General features: G+C 44.4%; 1 protein-coding gene and 1 pseudogene across 1 annotated transcript; one reads left to right on the top strand and one right to left on the bottom strand.

The window, feature by feature from the left end:
- Positions 1-1375: 1375 nt before the first annotated feature.
- LOC149361843 (uncharacterized) lies at positions 1376-14077 on the bottom strand. The gene is made up of 8 exons (XM_089572841.1): positions 13633-14077; positions 10892-10995; positions 10544-10811; positions 9982-10055; positions 9222-9521; positions 5262-5333; positions 3753-3972; positions 1376-1503 (listed from the first exon to the last, which is right to left on the bottom strand). The coding sequence occupies exons 1-8, from the start codon at positions 13670-13672 to the stop codon at positions 1394-1396; spliced, it is 1188 nt and encodes a 395-aa protein (XP_089428967.1). The 5' UTR covers positions 13673-14077; the 3' UTR covers positions 1376-1393.
- A 1928-nt stretch (positions 14078-16005) lies between these two features.
- On the top strand, positions 16006-20437 carry LOC149361844 (uncharacterized; annotated as a pseudogene).
- The last annotated feature ends 652 nt before the right edge of the window (positions 20438-21089 follow it).

Here is a 21089-nt window from a genome sequence, read left to right on the forward strand (position 1 = left end):
GCTGCTAGGCTACATCCGCGCATATTCGCGAGGTCGCACAGTATCGCCCTATTGAAAAAAAATGTACAAGATATGTATGAGAATTCTGTACGCAATTATTGCTGCGTACACCCTATGAGGACGTACACCTTATGAGGACGTACACCCCACGAGGACGTACACCCTACGAGGACGTACACCCTATGAGGACGTACACTCTACGAGGTCGTACACCTTAAGAGGTCGTACACCCTAAGAGGTCGTACACCCTAAGAGGTCGTACACCGTAAGAGGTCGTGTAGTCAACGAGGTCGTACAGCTAGAAGGTGTGCAATGCATACTCGAGGCATGATGGCATAATTCCAAGTCATAAAACTAAAGGGTAATATGAGAAAGATATGTTATTAGTTTCAGACTTATTTTCATGATGTACTACAAGAATCATAATGCTTGGATCACGGTACCACAATTTAATTACCCATCGACCAGGCATCACAATCTGGACATGAGTTGAGATGTAAGCTTCAGGTGGGATTAGCCTTGTGGTTGCTGCTGGCAATTGCTCCACCGTAACGACACTTACAATAACAAAATCATATAATCAGACACTAACCTATCAACACAAATAGTCACTCGTGCTGTCACCATCTGGGGACTACCGTCCATGTCCAGAATGTCCTTTAAAAAAAGACGCAAGGCCTCCTATCTACATAATTTGTTCCTGCACAGGAAAACATTGTTCTGTAGGGAACGATATTGGTGAGCATAGCAGGGCAAAAGATAGACAATCTTTCACCCTGCTACGCTCACCAGCAATGTTGGCCATGCATGAAGCCCATGAAAAAGAGAAATGTCACAATGCCTGCACCACGGGCAATGGTCGGCCTTGTGAATCCACATTAACCTGTTGGTATTTGCATTCAAGATTCATAAAATTGAACTACTTGAACATTAGAGAAGAAAGCTTAGGTTAGAATTTATTTCTCTTATTACATAACAAACTTGGTTTGGATCCCTCATCATACTTAACGCCGGCACCAACCAGACAAACTCGTCAACACCATTCCACTTCTCTAACCCCTATATTCGCTAGAACAGACAAGTTTTCGTTCTTTCCACGCACAATAACAGATTGGAATCAGCTAGTTAAACCATTGTCTCATGAGTTGTAACCAATTATTGCTGTATTGTGTTGTTCTTTTTTTGAACTGTTGCGTTTTTTGCTGTTTGATTGACTTGTTCGCCCACCCTGCTTGGACTCAGTGTCCGCAGTATTTTGTAAATAATAATAAAAAAAATTAAACAAATGTCTTCAAAATATGCATCATAATGTTGCTGCACCACGCATGCGTAAAAAGGATGGTGCTGTAAAGCTCAGCTTGAAGGACTGCAATGCTTTCGCGGACATCCTTTATTAATGCATGTCGCGCAGCATTGAGGCGAGATGTTTGTTCAGGAACTTTATCCTCTCGTCCTCACTGTGCTTTTCATTCGGGTGTCCCTGCACATATGCACCATAAGCCCCTACAAAGAAAAAAAAATACAAATCAGAAAACCGATTCAAGTCACTGTGATTGAAGGACAAGAAATCTCGAAATGCAGCTGAAAAAGAAAAGTGGCAAAATTCTGTCCTTCGCAAAAAAGCAGATAAACACAAGCCACTGTTAATCACACATTGAATCGGTGGTCTTCAGCACAATGTGCCCTTTGTAAGCATGACAAAATGAAGTTTTGTTCCAATTCTAAATAGCAAGCAGGCTTGCTAGTTAACATATACTGGCTATTCAAAACAATTAATTCTGTTAGGAATGACTGCTGCACAGAAATTAGACATCCTACAGATGGATGCAGAAAGAAGTTAAATTGATGCAATCACTGAAAATGCCAAGAACGCCTGCCTTGAAAGTACAACACTTTTATTATTCACTTCTAAAAAAGACACTTCGGGTCCATCACTGGATTCATATGTGGGGGACGCGATGAAAGGGAACCGTGCCTCTCTCTCTCGCTTGTTTCCTCCTTCCCACTTATGTTGTTCCCTTGGAGCGAAAAATAACCCAGTCTGCACGACATCTCAATGCTGTCCTGACGTCCTTTATTCTGCCTCTTGAATGAACCTAGTGCGCCTATACATACATGCAGTGATAAGATGGCCGAAGCCACTACGGAGCAGCTCGGTGCAACTCACATAGGACAAAGTGTCACGCGTCACCGCACACCATATTTTGCTGTTCCTAGCAGCTATGTTTGAAAAGAAAAACAATGTGTAAAAGAAAACAATCGAGTTATCAGATAGTTTTACCACAGCATGGTCCGCTTTCGCAGATGAGTCGCAGACAAAACTATGCCTGCGCAATGGCCGATGTGCGCTCTTCAAGGTGATCAAAGCACGTGCAGATAGCTCAACGCGGGCACGGTTTACGGTAGCAGTATGCGAATCGCCTCCACGTAACAAAGAGGGTTCAGCTTAAGTTAAGAACAATGCAGCGAGCTATGGAAAGGAAAATGATAGGTGTAACCTTAAGAGATCGGAAGAGGGCGGAGTGGGTGAGGGAACAAATGCGGGTTAATGACATCCTTGTTGAAATCAAGAGGAAGAAGTGGGCTTGGGCAGGGCATGTAATGCGAAGGCAAAATAACCGCTGGTCCTTAAGGGTAACGGTGTGGATTCCAAGAGAAAGCAAACGTAGCAGGGGACGGCAGAAAGTTAGGTGGGCGGATGAGATTAAGAAGTTTGCGGGGATACAGTGGCGGCTACTAGCAAAGGACAGGGTTAAATGGAGAGAGACATGGGAGAGGCCTTTGCCCTGCAGTGGGTGTAGTCAGGCTGATGATGATGATGATGCGAATCGCACTACGCTAAAACTATTTAAAATGTTACCCTGCAGCTATGAACAAGTAATCTAGCATCAATCAGATGAATGCGGCAGTATACTAAAGCGGCGGCGTGAAGTGCCGCCGCTGCACCAGTACAGTCACTTTCTCGAGAGTTCCAATTTTAGCGTCGCATGCGAGGCACCTGTATGACTTTGCGCGCATCGTGCACTGTTCTTACTGTTCTCACTCAACATGACGATGCAAAACTGAAGTTGCGTGCAGTTGACTATGCCGAGCAATGACATGGAATTCACGGCCGGCACCAATTGTGAATGTTTGTGCCATGCGCATACCCAGCGTACCCTCCCCGCCGCAGGATGACCAGAGTAAATCCCTCCGTGCTGCAGGCCTATTTCGCTCCTGTTTTCATGACTCTGGGAAGCAACGGGCACCAGGCCAGCATACATATGTTCACGAGGGATAAAACGCAGCTCCCGAGAATTTTGTTCCCATGGAAATACGGAGTTCCGGTGCAGGCCTGGCGCAGACTTCTTGTAATTTGGCATAATGTAGCAGCATGTAGCAGGCTATGCCTTTTGGCACAGTTTGGCGCAGCAATCACATCACTGTGCATGTGAACATATGCCATATTCTGTCCTCATGGCGAAAACATCCAAGTTCACACATAGTAGTTGCCTGTGTCCCCATTTTTTTTGTTTATACACAGCGGGTGCCATAATGTAGTGCTGAAAGGCTACTAGTAAAATAAAAATAGCAAAAGAGACTGATAACACTGTTTTAAAGAATAAAGCAGGAAGGCAATTACGTTACCATTCAAGATTTCAGTGACGGAAAAAAGAACCTGACATGGTTTAGCTGAAAGCTTGACATATTCAAGCCTTTACAATTCGTTGAATCACATTGAGATTTCATTTAAGCAATGTAAGCCTACTCACTCCGCACTGCTTTGAGCTTTTCGGGCGTCAGTGCTGGCTTTGCCTGGGCCCCGTCTTTCAGCTTGTATTGGCAAGCTCTTCCAGTAACGCTCCTGTTTTTCAGCGTCGCAGAATCCCAGAAGTAACGCATGATTTCTCGGGCAAACTGCGAGTCTGTACTTGCCGCGCACATCCACTTCCATCTCTCAGCGTCTATGAAAAAGTTATTGCCAATGTGGACCTAACAAAAGAAGCAAAACATTTTAGTGAACTCAATTGAAAACTCCAACTCAATGAAAGTACTGAGTTCTAACTGAGCGCTGTGAGAAAAGAGGAGGTTAGAGAGAGCATCATTTTCTTATCTTTATTCGAGAAATCTGCCAAGCTTCTTGTTCACACTACTGCCCAAGACAGCTACGTTTTGCTGACTGATAAAAGCAGCCACTGCCACTAACCTCAGAACCACCATTCAACTGTAGTCTGTCATGGGCAGAGCAGGCAGCATAAAGTTAGCGGCGCTTTACCAAGTCACAAATGAGAATGCTTTAATAGCGTTGCATTAGGTGCACAGTGCTCGCCTACACATCACACTTTTTTTCTTGACCTTCCATTTTGCTGAAGAAAAAAAGGGCAATGCTAAAGCTGTTGTCAAATGCACCAATGTCGGCCATTTACACGCTATAAAAACATTTCAGTTCCCACCTGAGCATGTGAGGGGGGACATAGGTTTCGAGAGCCAAAAATTTGCGAAAATAACATTTTCGTCATATTTCGACTCGCGTAAGTCCAAGGCAGGAAAAAAAAGCCGGTCCACACACCTTTCCCAAAAATGTGGAGAAAGGGCAGACAGGACGGGAGGCGAGGGTGGGGATAATAGGTGGAGGGGGACACCTTCAATCTTACCAACAAAGAAACATCTAGGAGCTTCTTTTGTTGGGCTCTGCCCTGCCCTCCAAATGCTCAGATGTGGGCTGCACCAGCATAGCAAAAATCGCATGCAAGCTTCCACTGCCTACTAGGCACAGTTCCAATTGGTAGCGCCTTATCTCAGTACTGGGTGGGTGAAACAGGCGAGCGAAATGAGTTTTCATCTCATCTCTTTATTTTGAATTTTCAAAGTAATAACTCATTTGCATGCTTTGATTTGAATAATTCTTTTTACACTGTTCTCTGGAACGCATGCTGATTCAATTTAATGTGATTAATAGGCACCGAAGAAAACATCGCAGCGGCCTTTTAAAACCAGTCCCCCCCCTTTTTTTAATTAAGGCACATTTTTAAATTTAAGCTTCTTGTATAATTCGTGAACTACACTGACATTTGACATTATAGCCATCATTTGGCTTTTCAAAGAATGTCAATTATAAAGTATTTAGTTGTTGGGAAATACCAGCTGTTTTTCATCTATTGAGATGTCTTAAACATTAATAAAAAGGAGAAAATATGCAACTAAAATTTGGTGTCTATTATCATCACCCACACAAATATAAGTGAAAAGCAGTTTGTTGTAAAGTGTAAAATTGAGCTTGCCTTTCCATCCACAGCCACGAAGAGTGGAGCCTTTGAAATGGTGTCGCCTCCAGCAGCTGCTGGCTGGAGTGTCTGCAATTTATACACATTTTAGTAGAAATCAAAGCCGCATATCCTCTTTCAATGCTTACAAACAGGAAGAAAATTTGCCAACATGACCAGCAGCTCACTCTTGAGTCTAGCATGGGCGTACTGAAGTAAACTTTGCACCACAATTAGCATGAAATTACTCATTAGCCTTCAGGTCAAAAGAATGCAGTGAGCGCATCAGCGACAATTTGAGCATATGGATGGGAGTACATGCAACAAGTTGCGGACAAAAGAAACGGGTGTGCCAAAGAGGGCGTTACATAAGCAGAGGAGTTACCAAGGGTTGAGGTCTTGGGGCTCGAGACCTCTAACCAAAATAAAGTTCACAATATGGCATCTTCATGTCTACTCGGAGCAGCACTAATTATGATCGCCAGTCAGCCTCCACAGCTGCTGTTAAACTAAAATAAGAGGCAGCAAAATAAGGGCAAGAGCCCTACTTCTTATGAAGCCAGAGGAGAGAAGAAACAGTGAAAGCTTCATTTAAGCAAGCAAGAAGGCTACACGTAACTATGGGAGAGGGGAAATGACAAAACATGCAAGCAGCAATGACCAGCGTCACACACAAGAACGCGCACCGACTGCATTATCGTTACACGTGGGTGCATGAGCCATGAAAGCATTTCTGATAGTAAAATCTACATATACACTACACACAGTGACAGCAACTATATTCAATGCCTTCAGGTTTTGATGGCTCTTCTTGGTCCAAGACTACCTGCACTACAGAACACAGGCTAAAAAAAAAAGAGAAAATCCAGAATTCAGCAGCCGAAGTGGTATAATAAAAGCTTCATTTGCACAGCATGACTGGCAGGTTCCATCCTGCTGTGGTCCGGTTTCTCCTGCTACTTCCTCCATCGCTTTGAAAGAACAGCAATCATCATCGGCACCAAAGCTGCATGCAGCTATTCATATGTGTAAAAAGGGACTAGCAGGCAGCTCCTGCGTGTGCTTTGAAACTAAGGTATTCCTCTCATCTACAAGCCATTTTCAATGCTCGGGCACTGACTCCTATGTTTCAAAACTTTGTTGCCACGAAAAAAGAATTGAACTGGTTGTTTATCAGGAGACCTAATGACTTCATGATTTGAACAGCACGAACTACAAGGGACAAGAAAAGAAGGGACACAGGACGAGCGCTGACTCGCAACTAAAAGGTTTATTCACTGAAACCTTCTTATATGAAGAAACAATCAACGGGAAAAAACAACATAAAAAAACTAAAAACCATGAAACGCAACATTCGTCAGGTGCTCCCGAGAAAATTCATCTCCCTATCGCAGAGGAAAACAGATGGTTTGCTGACGCAATTCAGTTGATCCCCTGCGATGTGAAAAGCCTCGACAACTTCTCGTGTCGTCAGGTCACTGTGGGTGTATAGTACACGTGTTTGATTGAATATTGCAGTGCATTTTTTCTTTTTCATTACTTTACATTCTAGACAATGTTTGACCAAATGTGAAAGGTCATCACCGTTGTTTAAGTTGTTCCTGTGCTCTTGCAGGCGCTTGTTAAGGCAACGCCCTGTCTGACCAATGTAACGCGATCCACAGGAAAGGGGCACACTGTATACAACACATGTTTTACAGGCCACAAACTTATCCCTGTGCGCAACGCCACATCCTTCTTTTTTCTTCTTGGCCTCTTTCTTTCAATGGCAGGGCATATCTGTTTGAGCTTGACGGGGGCTGAAAGGAACACGCCAACTTTGTACCTACTTGCTACGTTCTTTAGTCCGTGGGAGACGCGGTGAACATATGGCAAAACGGCAAATTTCTTCTTTTCAGGCTGGACGTCTGTCGTAAGCGGAGTGGCCTGACGCTTTAATGACTGAATTAAACGAGAACACGCCCCTGCTATCATCTGGTCTTGATATCCAGCAAACTTAACCCTAGACAACTGGGTCTGGAAGCTATCTTGAATGGCGTGATGACAGGATTTGGTCAAAGCACTTCGCAAGCAGGAACTGATTATGCTATTTTTTACCAATTTGGAATGACCGGAGAGAGAATTAAGAAGTGTCTTTGACGACCTCGGGTTATACTTCCAGCAAACATGGTTCTGCTCGAAATGCAGCCGCAGGTCTAAAAACTGCAGTTCGTCGTTAACTGGTGCCTCAAAAGGGAACTGTAACCCCGACCCACACTCCCTGAACACTTTTAGAATGTCAACCATTCGAGCCGGAAAACGCCCACGTTCTACAAAAATAAGATAGTCATCGACATATCTGACGGTCTTGAGATGTAGGCCAGACAGGTTCTTTTCCAGATCCCTGTCAACGTACAACAGAAAAATGTCACTTAAGACAGGGGCCATGTCACAGACCTGTATTATAGCCTTCCACATGACTGCCTGTTAAAGCGTGTGAAAAGGTACATTACAGAAGATAATGACGAAGTGGCGTTCGTAACACAATGCGGGATTTCTGTGGAAAACTTCCTAGAATTGCTACGGTTTTATTTGCATTCCACTTTCATAGGGTGGCAAGGCAAGCTATTTGCGCAGAAATCAGGAGTGTGCATCGGGTCCAGCGTCGCCCCTGTCTTAAGTGACATTTTTCTGTTGTACGTTGACAGGGATCTGGAAAAGAACCTGTCTGGCCTACATCTCAAGACCGTCAGATATGTCGATGACTATCTTATTTTTGTAGAACGTGGGCGTTTTCCGGCTCGAATGGTTGACATTCTAAAAGTGTTCAGGGAGTGTGGGTCGGGGTTACAGTTCACTTTTGAGGCACCAGTTAACGACGAACTGCAGTTTTTAGACCTGCGGCTGCATTTCGAGCAGAACCATGTTTGCTGGAAGTATAACCCGAGGTCGTCAAAGACACTTCTTAATTCTCACTCCGGTCATTCCAAATTGGTAAAAAATAGCATAATCAGTTCTTGCTTGCGAAGTGCTTGGACCAAATCCTGTCATCACACCATTCAAGATAGCTTCCAGACCCAGTTGTCTAGGGTTAAGTTTGCTGGATATAAAGACCAGATGATAGCAGGGGCGTGTTCTCGTTTAATTCAGTCATTAAAGCGTCAGGCCACTCCGCTTACGACAGACGTCCAGCCTGAAAAGAAATTTGCCGTTTTGCCATATGTTCACCGCGTCTCCCACGGACTAAAGAACGTAGCAAGTAAGTACAAAGTTGGCGTGTTCCTTTCAGCCCCCGTCAAGCTCAAACAGATATGCCCTGCCATTGAAAGAAAGAGGCCAAGAAGAAAAAAGAAGGATGTGGCGTTGCACACAGGGATAAGTTTGTGGCCTGTAAAACATGTGTTGTATACAGTGTGCCCCTTTCCTGTGGATCGCGTTACATTGGTCAGACAGGGCGTTTCCTTAACAAGCGCCTGCAAGAGCACAGGAACAACTTAAACAACGGTGATGACCTTTCACATTTGGTCAAACAATGTCTAGAATGTAAAGTCATGAAAAAGAAAAAAATGCACTGCAATATTCAATCAAACACGTGTACTATACACCCACAGTGATCTGACGACACGAGAAGTTGTCGAGGCTTTTCACATCGCAGGGGATCAACTGAATTGCGTCAGCAAACCATCTGTTTTCCTCTGCGATAGGGAGATGAATTTTCTCGGGAGCACCTGACGAATGTTGCGTTTCATGGTTTTTAGTTTTTTTATGTTGTTTTTTCCCGTTGATTGTTTCTTCATATAAGAAGGTTTCAGTGAATAAACCTTTTAGTTGCGAGTCAGCGCTCGTCCTGTGTCCCTTTTTTTCTTGTCCCTTGTAGTTCGCGCTGTTCAAATCATGAATATCTACCAACTCGCCCAACTGAACATTTTGCTAATGACTTCAGTAACACAAAAAGATGCCCGCATTTGTGAAGCTTTCAAGAGACACAGAGCCTCTTACTTGAATCTGCGACCTGGGTGAAGGCTGGTGCTCTTCTGGCTCTTGCGGGTTGGCCTGCCTGTTGCATAAGGATGACAGCCGAAAGTTTGGTGGCACCTCTTGCCTCTCAGGGGTGCCTGAAGTTCTGCTTGTGTTCGGAGGGGCAATTACTGGCCCCAAATATTCAGACACAGGGCTGGCCTCCTGCTGGTAGCTCTCACAAGCCTCTTGGGGGAGTACCATCTCCATGACTGAATCTTGGGAGCGGGCTGCTGAGTTTGGACTCTGCAACCCTCGGTTGGTTGGGTCAAAATCAGTCTCCTAAAAGTGGTGTCAAGAAAGCGTTCAACACATCGAAGAGCAAAGATATTTCAGTGAATGCCTCGAATCGGCATGGCGTTGAATGGCTACAGGATTGCCATGTTGTGCTACCCATAGGCAGGCAATTATTTTGTAGAAATAGCCACCTTACATTGGCTGTACAATCTCTAGAATCATACTGTGATTTCCTATCGGTGTGCTTTAAATCTTTCAGTCTTCTCTTCGGGACCCTGATCTAGGAAGGCATTAAAAATGAAAAATTAGTTTAAAGATGTTGCCAACCATGCGTTATGTTAGCTAGTTAATTCTTAGAGCACATCGAGACACAAGTGAGCAACTGGGTTTTACCTAAACATAAAAAGCGACACAAATATGCTGCACATATAGTATGAGGTTCATTACACTGAATGTATATCTGTAGATGAGAGATAATGCAATGTTATTGTACTGTGATTCATACCTCAGATGGCTGCCTCGAAGCTGCTTGCGTTTTCTTGCATGCTAGTGCAGCCATCACGTTGTGTTCCAGTTGCCCTGCAGAAGCCATGAACACAATGACCAATTGGACATTCCACAATAAGAGCTTTCAGTGGGCATTAATCGATATTTAGCACAGTTGCCAGCCATGAGATTTAAATGTCTGATATTTTCGCCTCAGAAATACCCAAGCATGGCTTGCAAAATGCAACAGATGAGAAATTGTTCCTAACTCCCTGCCAATCAAATCCAGGAACCCCTTGCAGCAATGATTTATAGTCAGTACTCACTTCACTGCAAGATAATGGTTTAATATCCTGCTTGTGCACTTCCAGAGCAAAGTCATACACTAAATGCTCAGTCAAACTGCACACTAGACACAGGTTTTACTGAAAGCAAAGTACATATTTTTTATTTCCAAAAATAAAAATTACTGCATTGCCGACATCTTTCTCATGCTGCCTGCTTCAAACAGTGCAAAAGCCACTTATTTTTTTTTCCTTTCTGGGACAATCAGATGTCTGCAATATTAATTAGCCACTTACTTATGGTCGTGCCCATGAGCTCCTGGAGCTCATGATTTCGCTGCACTTCATCCAGCCGGGCCCTCTCTGATACCTTGAGTTTCTCTTCAAGCGTTAAGATCCGCTTTTCAGCTCTCCTCAACAGTTTGCCAGGCACCACGTCATCGTCGCTGTCTGTGTCAGACTGACAGGCTTGTGCCCGCTTTTTGGCGATATGCTTCATTGTTGCTCTTTTTGCAGAAGCTGCACTTTTTTTCATTTCTTTTGCTGTGGGGTTCAGCTGATGAGCCTTGAAACAAATACGAAAACAAAATTACAGTAATGCATTAAATGCAAAGGCTACAGAATTCACATGAGCAGTAAGGCTACCTCTAATGGTCGATTGATGACCCGGTGGCTTGCCTCTTCTATCACTGTGCGTGGCACACTCTTCCGCTTCTTCATCATCCTTTTGATGAGGTCTGCCTTGTCAACTGCAAAAGAAATTAATTTTACTGAGTAATATTTGCAAGCCTTGAAGGACTGTGCAAGTACAAACCATGTGACAAAAACCTTACTGAGGTTTTCTCCCACAAACCGAGCACAGCTATTACATCCGTGTTTAAAGAAAACAACATCTATTCTGCGGGCAGCCGGCCAAAATGCGCCGCTGAAATATTGGCACTCATCGTTTTTTTTATGCTTAGTTTAAGCATTTTCTCTGTTCTTTTTCTCACGGTTCTCTGTTCTTTTTCTCACGGTCCAAGACACCCTTAAAGCAGCGCAGCAGCAGCTACTAATTTGTTATATCAAAGAGGAGCCACTAATTGTTGTCGTCCCGACTCTGCCTGCTGTGTATGCATGTGTGTCGTGCACATTACGGCAGATGGAGCCACTGCCCCAGCAACTGACCCAGTAGCAACAGTTACGTGTGCGTCTGTGTGAACTGACAGAGATGCTGCTGAGCTGTGGTGTGTGTGGCCAGACAATGATTGATGTAAGAATGTAACCAGTGTGAATTAAAACCATTGCTACGCTAAAGGAACACAACACTGCTATTGGCAGCTACACAACGTGAAGTGAAAGCCACTCAATGTAATTTTCATTACCTCTTTTGGCTAGCAGAACTTCGCACTCTACTCAATATTGGCCATTGACAACAGCCAAGAGCAGCAGCAGTGAGTGATCAATCTGCTTCTGTAGTAGTCTGACCTCTGGTGAAATACGCTTACCACCAACGGCTGCAAGCACATAGCTCGAAACCACCAGCAATGTAAAGCCTCGTGGGTAGTGCAGAAGGGATACACAAGTGGCCCTTTATGAAGTCGAAGATAGAAGTGCTGCAGTCGCAGCGAATTTGAGCACATGGAGCAAGCTGCCCCATAATACTTCAAAAATTTTCACGGGCTTTTATTTGTGCTAAAAAAACAAGCTTGAGCCATGCAAAGGGTAGTTTTTCAGAAGCATCTATTCCACACCATTTTCATGGCACTCAACAACTTTCCAAATCTTAATTGAGCATTTAAAGAACCATAGACACAAATTTCAGTCACATGTTTTCTTCTTGCAAAGGATGTGTTGGCTTTTAAAATACAGATGGTTCACAATGTGGTATTCAACCACTACGACTAAATTATTTATAATTCAATTTCTTCTTGAAGCTTTTTCTGGGTTTGGGTTCATCAACCAAGCGATAGCAATGACAAGTAACAGTGTGTGTTCAGGTCATGACAGCTGCTAAAAACTAAGGTTGTTAATTTGTTTTAATTTCTGCAACACAAACAAGCCTGCTGCAACAGGCGGTACGACGCATCAGCAGTCATATTGGCTTTTTTTTTTCATGCTACACGACTGAAACATGAACCACATGTCACAGCAATCAAATGGCTGATGAGAGCAAAACCGAACCAGCATAAAGAGGAAATCTAATTATAAATCATTTAGTGGTCGTAGCCTAATACCACAATGTAATTCATGTATACTAATGTCTAGCACATCATCTGAAAGAACAGAACACGCAAGCAAAAATTTTTGGTCTAACTCTTCAAACCCATATTAAAAGAGTGAATTATTAATGTCGACTATAAAGTGAATTTTGGGGTTTAACATCCCAAACGGCAGATGGGCTTCAAAACGCCATAGTGGCGGGCTATTGAATAATTTATCCCACGGCAGAATAATTTATACAATTTGGGGTTCTTCAACGTCACACGCTCTGTCATCACTGCACATGGGGGGACCTTGTGCATTTCACTCCCATTGAATCGCACGGCTCCCGCAGTGGGGATTGGGCCTAGGATCTACTAATTATTAAAGTAGGAATTACAAGAAAACACTGACAGATGACACTGACACTACTCCTTACAATGTTCACTTCATCCCAATTCAAAAGAATGATTGGATTTTCTTTTCTTTAATCTTTATCCAGCCTAGCTCAGACAGCAGCGTGCCCTTCGATCAATGCAAACCACTATAGACTAATTTTTTATTCAAACCGTGGCAGCTGTATTTTTGTGATGACAATCAAAAATGCCCGTGTGCCGTGAAATGTCAGTGGGTAGTTGAAAATAATTCGCGGCAGGCAGGTATCTAAGGAGGAGTAAAGAAGGGGCTCAATTTGCTTTGCAGTGCTACTGTACAGCTGGCATCTCAACAAGCACCCCCCTCCCTCCTTCCAGGAACAATACCTTTGGTGCCCATGAAGCATGTCAAGAAGCTACAGTGTGTGTGTAATTGCCTTAGCCCTTCCTCCACCAACCTGCGCCCTGAAGCTGGGAGTAGGACACCAAATAATATCCATGAAATCACATGAATACTTCCAGTTGTATGTTCTTGATTGGTACCTTCAGTTGTGGTCTGTTAGCTATAAGGTGTAGCCTTTCGATTTTCAGCTCCCCCTCTACACCATCGTCTTTCGCCGCTCTGCATAATACCTATGGCTGGTTAAAAAGAATGAATTTTTAAATTCGTGCCCTTCATATACGCGGGCGCAGCCAGCAGCTACATGATCACGCTGCCGCACTGTGAACATCAAAAGCAATAGCAATGTACAGGAAATATTCAATAAACGTAAACAAACGATATGGTGCTTAATATTCTAGGCACTATAATATACATGCAACATGACTAACATGGTGTAAAGTGGAGAAACGCGAAACGTGCAGATGACATCGTAAACGTGAGGAGCTAAGTTACAACTTCAAGCAATCCAGAGCTAAACGCACGCGGAACGCCAACCAACAAGAAGCACAGAACCCAAAATGACTGACGGTCCCTGGCAGGGCCGTGCCTTGTCCTCGGCCGCTGCCGGATACGAGAGGAATGGCTATCCACGACCGACAACCTACTTTGCGAATAGTTTCATGCCAAAATTAACAAATTTTTTAGCAGAACTGGATTAAAGAAATTTAAACTTTGGCGGCGCGCACATTATCTTTCTCTTTCCTTGTTTCTGCTGCGTACATGACGTCTCGAGACATCATCGAAGTACGAGATCGAATGCGAGTGGCTCGAGTTCGGACATCATTCGAACCCAACGACATTCAATGTCCCATGCGCCAGCTCATTAAAGATATTTGATGCTAACGCTATTCAATTTGAATGATATTAGCTACTGAGACAGCGGTATAAGAAAATCGACATCTGAAATGCGTACTTACGTCCTAAAATCACAACATCGCCGTCGTAGAATCCTTCTTCGCCTTCATGGCCGCCATCGCCCGGCCGCCAATAAATCTTCCTGTTGTTTGTGACTTGCCACACGTCCTTTGGTTCGAAGTCCTTGACCATTGAAATGTGCACAATGGCTTTTGCGCCGTCCTTGTATTCAACGTAAGCGTACGATGGTGCTGTCATCTTCGACCGCGGTCTTACTGCGATGAAAGGTAACACAGCTAAACGGCAAAAACAGCGCGGGCGAGGCCTGAGCACACTAGCACACAAACAACAACGACGACGAACGAGCATGAGACGAGCACGCAAACATGTGGCCACATGGAGGAAAGAAAAAAATCATGTGACCGGAAAACGACCCCGCCGCTGGGGGCAGCACGGAGAGATGCCTCCCCTATTCATGGCGCACGAGCAGAAAGTTTGCCAGATTCGTCATCAAATTAGCCAACCTTGATATATCCCTATTATCTTTGTTCAACAACTTAATTCTGAGACGGTACAAGCTTTTATCCAGCTCGCTGTCCAAGCACCTATATTTCCGACCATAGAGAGGAGCGGCGTCGTCTGCTCGAGCAGACGACGTTGGGCGCTCGCCTGCTCTGCGCCTCGGAGCAGGCGCACACAAAGGTTTTAAGAGCCGTGTCATGTAATCGTGCCACAAGTAGCAATCCCTGATTCAGGACCGAGCTGAGCTTACAGGTGTGCAAACAATGCGAAGGACCCGACTGTGCTCCTTTCGAATGAGACTGCAGAGACGCACATGCTTCGGTCCATTGTCGTGAATATTTCGCGTATTTGGCTACTGCAAGAAAATTATAATTACATGGCTGCAATGGGAGCTACACAACCTACATGAAGCAGGCCTAGCTCTTTAGTGTTCCCAAAGACGGAACTAGCCTGGAAGCATGGCGAGAGGCTATTTCCAGTAGCAACCACGTTTACCTTACTAAGAAGGCGAAAAGAATTTTGTCAGCGAGACAAGTGCGATGAAGTATGAGTCAGTCTCCTTTCACTGTATCTATTTTAAAAAAAGTGGTTTGGTTTGGTTTATTGGGGTTTAACGTCACGAAATGACTCAGGTTGTAATGGACGTCGTAGTGAAGGGCTCCGGAAATTTCGACCACCTGGGGTTCTTTAACGTGCACTGACATCGCACAGCACACGGGCCTCTAGAATTTCGCCTTCGTCGAAATTCGGCCGGAAAGGGTGGGGCTGCCCCTTAATCTGTATGAACCGGAATCCCCGGAAGTTATTACCACGTCCTGTTTCTTTCACTACTTACTTTTGTCATGTTACACCAATTAGCCCGCAGTACTCTCGCTGCTACCAGATTTCGAGACCGGTTGTAAACGGCACTTGTTCAGAGGGTTAATACTGCATTTGCTTGCAGAGCAGGTGGCTCGCCTTAGCTGCTTTCTTCTCGCGCTCGTACCCCTGCTGGGAACACAAAGGGATAGAGAGCAAGTATTGTGCCTTTACTAGAGGCTGGAGCTGAAATGGGATGCGACCATGGTGCCCTAAGCTGCCCTAAGCCGCGCTTACATCAATGCCAAATAATGCACCTTGAGTATACTTCGTGTGGCGCTTCGCCCTTAGCTTTTGCTTTGCCTTCTTTTTGTTTTGTTGGTTTTGTTTGGTTCTTGGATCCTGTGGTACACTTGCGCCCTTGTCGTTCCCTCTGTTTTTTGTTCTCCTCCCTGTAAAGAATTAAAGAAGTATAGACACCTAATTTTGGTGGCATGCTTTCTTCTCTACAATGATGCGGAAGACACCACTATGAATGAACCACCGTGTGATATTCGCCTACGACTGTCAAATAATTGATAAACAATTTTTTTTTCTGTCGTGCTGTTTCGGTTTCGGTTTCCACACCCGTACGATGGCTGTGACGACCATCCATATAATCGCTGCTTCATCGTTTTAATTTAATGCAGTGCTGAAGCCATTCTTCAAGAGCCGGAATGACAACAAATGTGGAAGCAGCGATGATATGAACGTTTTTCATGTCTCACTTGACCTGTAAGTACACGTTGATGTCGTAGTGCTGAGTCGGCTGTTGAACCGAAACCGAAACAGCACGAGAAAGAAATGCGATTATAAATTATGTAGCGGTAGTAGGAAGAATACCAGGTGGTAACCCATGTATAATAATGCCTTACGCATGAATACAAACAAGAAAACATGCACCCAAAATTTAGTTTTTTGCACTCTTTTAATGTTCAGTTGAAACCCTGCGCTCGTGCGTGGCGCTGTATAACATCTGACGTGTGCTCTATGCATAGAGTTAATATAACCAACTATGTCTCTATGTCTTGCTAGCCCAGCAAATGTCGAAGTGCTGGCTTCGTTGTAATATCCTGTCGTTGATTCTGGTCGATTTCTAATTTGTATTTACCTTTTGTTGTAGGGTGAAGGCATTTGCCGTTATCGATGGTTCGTCTTACCTGCACTTGAACAAGTTGCGCTTTGACTTTTCGTGTGTCTTTTTTTTTTTGACTCTACACAATGTGCGATCGCTCGGAGAGGAAGAGGCGCAAAGAATACCTGCACGAGGATCATGAATTTTCTGTGCCTGCATCGACGCGTCGCTACAGGCAGCGGCTAGAGGTCGTGAATGAAGCAGCCGCAACGGACGACGATACTGCCGAAGCTTCTGTAGCCTCTGGCGCTGTCACCGGTGGCTCGCCGTGTCCGTCAAGCAGCACTGAGAACAACGTGCCACCATCGCACGAAGACGACGAAAGCGCGTGTAGTGCCGGAGTAGGGGAATCCATGCACTATGAGGAAACTCTTGGTGCTACTCTGGATGAATACGGAGACGAAACTCTTCCCGGCTCCTCAACAACAAAAGCGGCCGCCATCGTGATGATTTTAGCCTTCGTGGTTGCACATGGGCTGCCATGGGACGCCGTTGACGGCTTGCTTCGGCTCATCAACGGACTGTTTGGTCTTGAGCGTGATGTACTGCCTCGGAGCAAATACCTGCTTAGGAAGCTATGGGCGCCTCAAGTGAGCGGCAGTGTAGAACACCACTACTATTGCGATGTTTGCGGCAGCCTTTTGCGCAGCGACTGTAGTGTGCCAGATCAGATGCGGTGTGACACGTGCAAAAGAGCGCTAAGAAAATCGCAGCTGAAAGAACGAGGTTGTTTTTTTTCTATTCTTAACTTGAAAAAGCAACTTCTTCACAAAATCGAAACATGCAAGGATTTGATACTACAGCAAATGAGAAAGATAGAACAAAATTTTACAGAAGATGGAATCTGGGATATAACAACTGGAAATCTCTACAAAAACCTCCGGAGCCAAGGACACATCTCTTCTGGCGACCTCACTGTTACCATTAATACTGATGGGAGCCCGGTGTACAAGTCCTCAAAGACGTCGGTATGGCCGATACAGCTGATAATCAATGAGCTTCCTCCAAAGCTTCGCCAAAAAACTCCAGTCCTGGCTGGTCTTTGGTTCGGCCCGAAGCATCCAAATATGGGTGTCTTCATTGACAAATTTGTCGAAGCTATTACATCCGTTGGGACGCTTTTGTGGACATGTGGCCAAGAAACTATAAGGTCAACTGTCCACGTGATTTGCTGCACACTGGATGCTCCTGCTCGTGCTGCAGTGGCCAACTACGTCCAATTCAACGGAAGGTTTGGTTGCCCATGGTGTGAAACATGCGGAGAAATGGTTCAAGGTATGATTTTCATTGTTTAACTATAATGAGAGGTCTTACTTGCATGATATCATACATCACTGTCTAAACATCAACCATGCAGGCCCCCACTTATCGTGGTACACAAGTGCTTTTATGAAATGCTTTAAGGACAAAAAGACGCGTATTTGGCAGCAAAACCATAATATGCCGCATCAAGAATTCGCATCGATTTTGTTAAAATCATTAAGGTGACTGTTAGAAATACATGCAAATATTCACACAGCAACATTTTTACTTATGCTATTGATTATATAGCATATCAATAGTCCATATAATTAAACAATAGATTAATGTCTCTTGTTAGCCATAACCGTTTACAATGATGGCTTGATTTTGTGTCACGGTATGCATATCGCCACCTTTTTTTGTTTCAGTTTTTACTTTCAAATTTTCTTATCAAAGTTCGTTCCAGAACTAATTTCAAGTGCATGATTTCAGGTGCTCGGTGTTACCGTGAGGTTACCATAAAGAACCCAAGGACGGCAGCCGGTGTGCTTCAGGATATGGACCGGGCCCTTGAATATGGTGTACATGTGAATGGTCTGAAGGGGCCGTCGCCTCTGATCAATTTGAAAAATTTTGACGTCGTCAATGGCCTGGCAGTGGAGTACATGCATTGTGTCTTGCTTGGCGTTGCCAGGCAGATGACAGAGTATTGGCTGGACTCGACGAATTCTCATGAGCCTTTCTACATCGGTGAGTATTCCACTTACCAACCTCAATTCGTGATTGGACAGTATCGCAGCATCATTTGTTTTATTCCTTTTCAAGCTATTTTCATGATACTACGGTATCGCAGTGTATACACAGTTTTACGGGGGGAGCGACTCTCAGGCTGGTACCTAGCTGTACTGCGACTGGCTTGCCGTTGCCATTCCCCATTAGCACCTTTGTTTCGATGAAAAGAAGCAATGTTATATGCAACATACAGATCATGTGAAGCCTAGACCTTAAAATGCCACATGCGCATGACACTGTCAGCAGCACGTACTTTGTGTAACAGCACGCTGTAATGTAGTTTTTCCTAATGCAATGGTTCATGCTTAATTATATGGCTTGCTCGTAGGTGCATATTATTCGCTATTTTTTGCAGGCACTCCATCAACCGTAGCCACTTTGGACAAGAGACTTTTGAGTATCCGGCCACCTCACAGCTTCACACGGCTTCCGAGATCCCTGGTTAACCGGTGTTTCTGGAAGGCCAGTGAATGGAAACACTGGCTGCTGTTCTACTGCCTCCCAGTAACGCTTGGAGTTTTGCAGCCACGATTTTGGAAACATGCAGCTCTGTTGATGGAAGGAATCTACTCTTTGCTGATGATGGAGATATCAACAGCACGTCTTCAGCGTGCAGGTAAATTGGACCCATCCCACTTTTCCAAAGGAAGCATGATTACTACATGCTTTTATTTTCATAAAATGCGTGCAGTGAAAGTGAAACAAGGTGCTTAAATTTACCTGTTTCTTAGGTACGCAGATGCGATCTTCAAAGTCTGAAAATTAATTTCGCCGATTGTGCACGAGTCTATGGATGTTCATTGTTCGATTACATTGGCCTTCATGTGCATTAAGACAACAAGAAAATTGAAAGCTTTTTTCATAATTACATAAAGAGCTTAAGTAACTCATTTGAGCAGCTATTTTATATATTTCTTTTGAACACCTTATATGTGACAGAGAAACATGAGCATGAATTTGTTTACTTTTATTATTTTATTTACTATAGCTACATGACTTTTCTTTTTCAGAAAATCTGCTGACAGCGTATGTCTCAAAAGCAGAAGAACTGTATGGGGCCCGCTTTATGACATTCAACCTTCATCAACTTTTGCACCTCACTTCAAGTGTCAAAAATCTCGGACCACTATGGGCTCATTCAGCTTTTCCGTTCGAAAGTGGCAATGGTAAAGTGACAAAAATGGTTAATGCTGCAAAGGGGGGCCCATCTCAAATCATAGAGAGAGTAATCATTGAGCAGGAATTAGAGCTAGCACTCCAGATGCTTTCTATGCCAGAAAAGGTTATGTCTTTCTGCTCTAGCTTGGTGGCCAATGGGACTACCAAGAAAGCTCTTCGGGTTGGTGACGTGTGTCTCTTTGGTGCACCAGTAAAGGGATCTCTGACACCACAGGAGCTACATGTGGTGTACAACACATTGAGTGTGCCGATCAGCATCATAAATGAGTATCACAGAATCAGCTTCGAAGGCACTATAATCAACAGTGAGCAGTACAGAAAGGCAAAAAAAAAGCGACTCCTCTGCTGTACTGGCTTCGTATGGGGATTTTTTGCTTGTTCGCCACATCCTGCATGTGCTTCAACCAGATGTTGAACCTTCTGAGACAGTTCTTTTCATTTGTCAGAAGTTAGTTGTGGAGCAGAGCGGTGTAGAATTTCCTCCACACATTAGAGAGTGCGTCCGCTCACCTGTTACAACGTGTGCTGTGCTCAGGCCCTCAGATATTGCAACGCCGTGTTTGTTCATTGATATGAAGACTGAAGGACGATGTTATGTTTGTACACTGCCGAACATTATTGAGCGTGATTAAGCGAGGAATATGGTTTTAAGGAGTCACAATCGTGAAAACAGCGGAAACTGTACAAAGCACGTAAGAATGGGCAAGAATGTGCAAGTTCCTTGTTTTATGTGATGTCATTTCATCCATATTAACCTCGTTTTATTTTGTTGTTTACTTGTATCCGCTGTTTGACTTGCTTTGCAGAGAATCCAGCAGTAAATCCTTGTCACTGCTTTAATTAACAGTATATTGTAATTAGCCCAAACTGCATATATGGAGTCTTGCTTGATGTGTTGATGGGGCTCCTCTAGCTACCTGTCAAGGTTCTAGAGGACAGTGCTGCTCAGTGAGAGATGTACTATTGTAAGCCATCGTACGACGCAATTTCTCATCGGCGCCTACCCCCGTCGAGACGGCGGCAGTCGTCCCCTCGACTCAAGAGGCTCACGTGAATCTGGCTCGGTGCCCCGGTCGGTCCAGAGTGCACACCGCATCGCCTGCCTCGAGTGGCGCTCACGTGAATGTGGCTCGGTGCGTTGGTCGGTCCTCCTGCCTATCCTCTTCCATTTCATCCCGGCGCCGTCAGGACGCCGTTTGTGTTTGTGATGCTTTGTGTTTTCGCGAGTGCAGCGCGTCGACTCATCAGCGTCGGCGGCAAGAAGCGCAGCGAGAGTGTGTGGTG

Source organism: Amblyomma mixtum, chromosome 2, assembly GCF_055824585.1.
Source record: "Amblyomma mixtum isolate Tamu chromosome 2, ASM5582458v1, whole genome shotgun sequence".
In the NCBI taxonomy this organism is placed as follows: domain Eukaryota; kingdom Metazoa; phylum Arthropoda; class Arachnida; order Ixodida; family Ixodidae; genus Amblyomma; species Amblyomma mixtum.

Bases quoted from the DNA above. Each gene is read 5' to 3' on its own strand.
- LOC149361843 (XM_089572841.1), bottom strand. From the start codon at position 13,672: ATGTCATCTGCACGTTTCGCGTTTCTCCACTTTACACCAT. The intron at 10,812-10,891 runs GTAGCCTTACTG...ATTTGTTTCAAG, and splicing joins TCATCAATCGACCATTAGAG to GCTCATCAGCTGAACCCCAC. The intron at 3,973-5,261 runs GCAAGCTCAATT...TTCTTTTGTTAG, and splicing joins TCGTGGCTGTGGATGGAAAG to GTCCACATTGGCAATAACTT.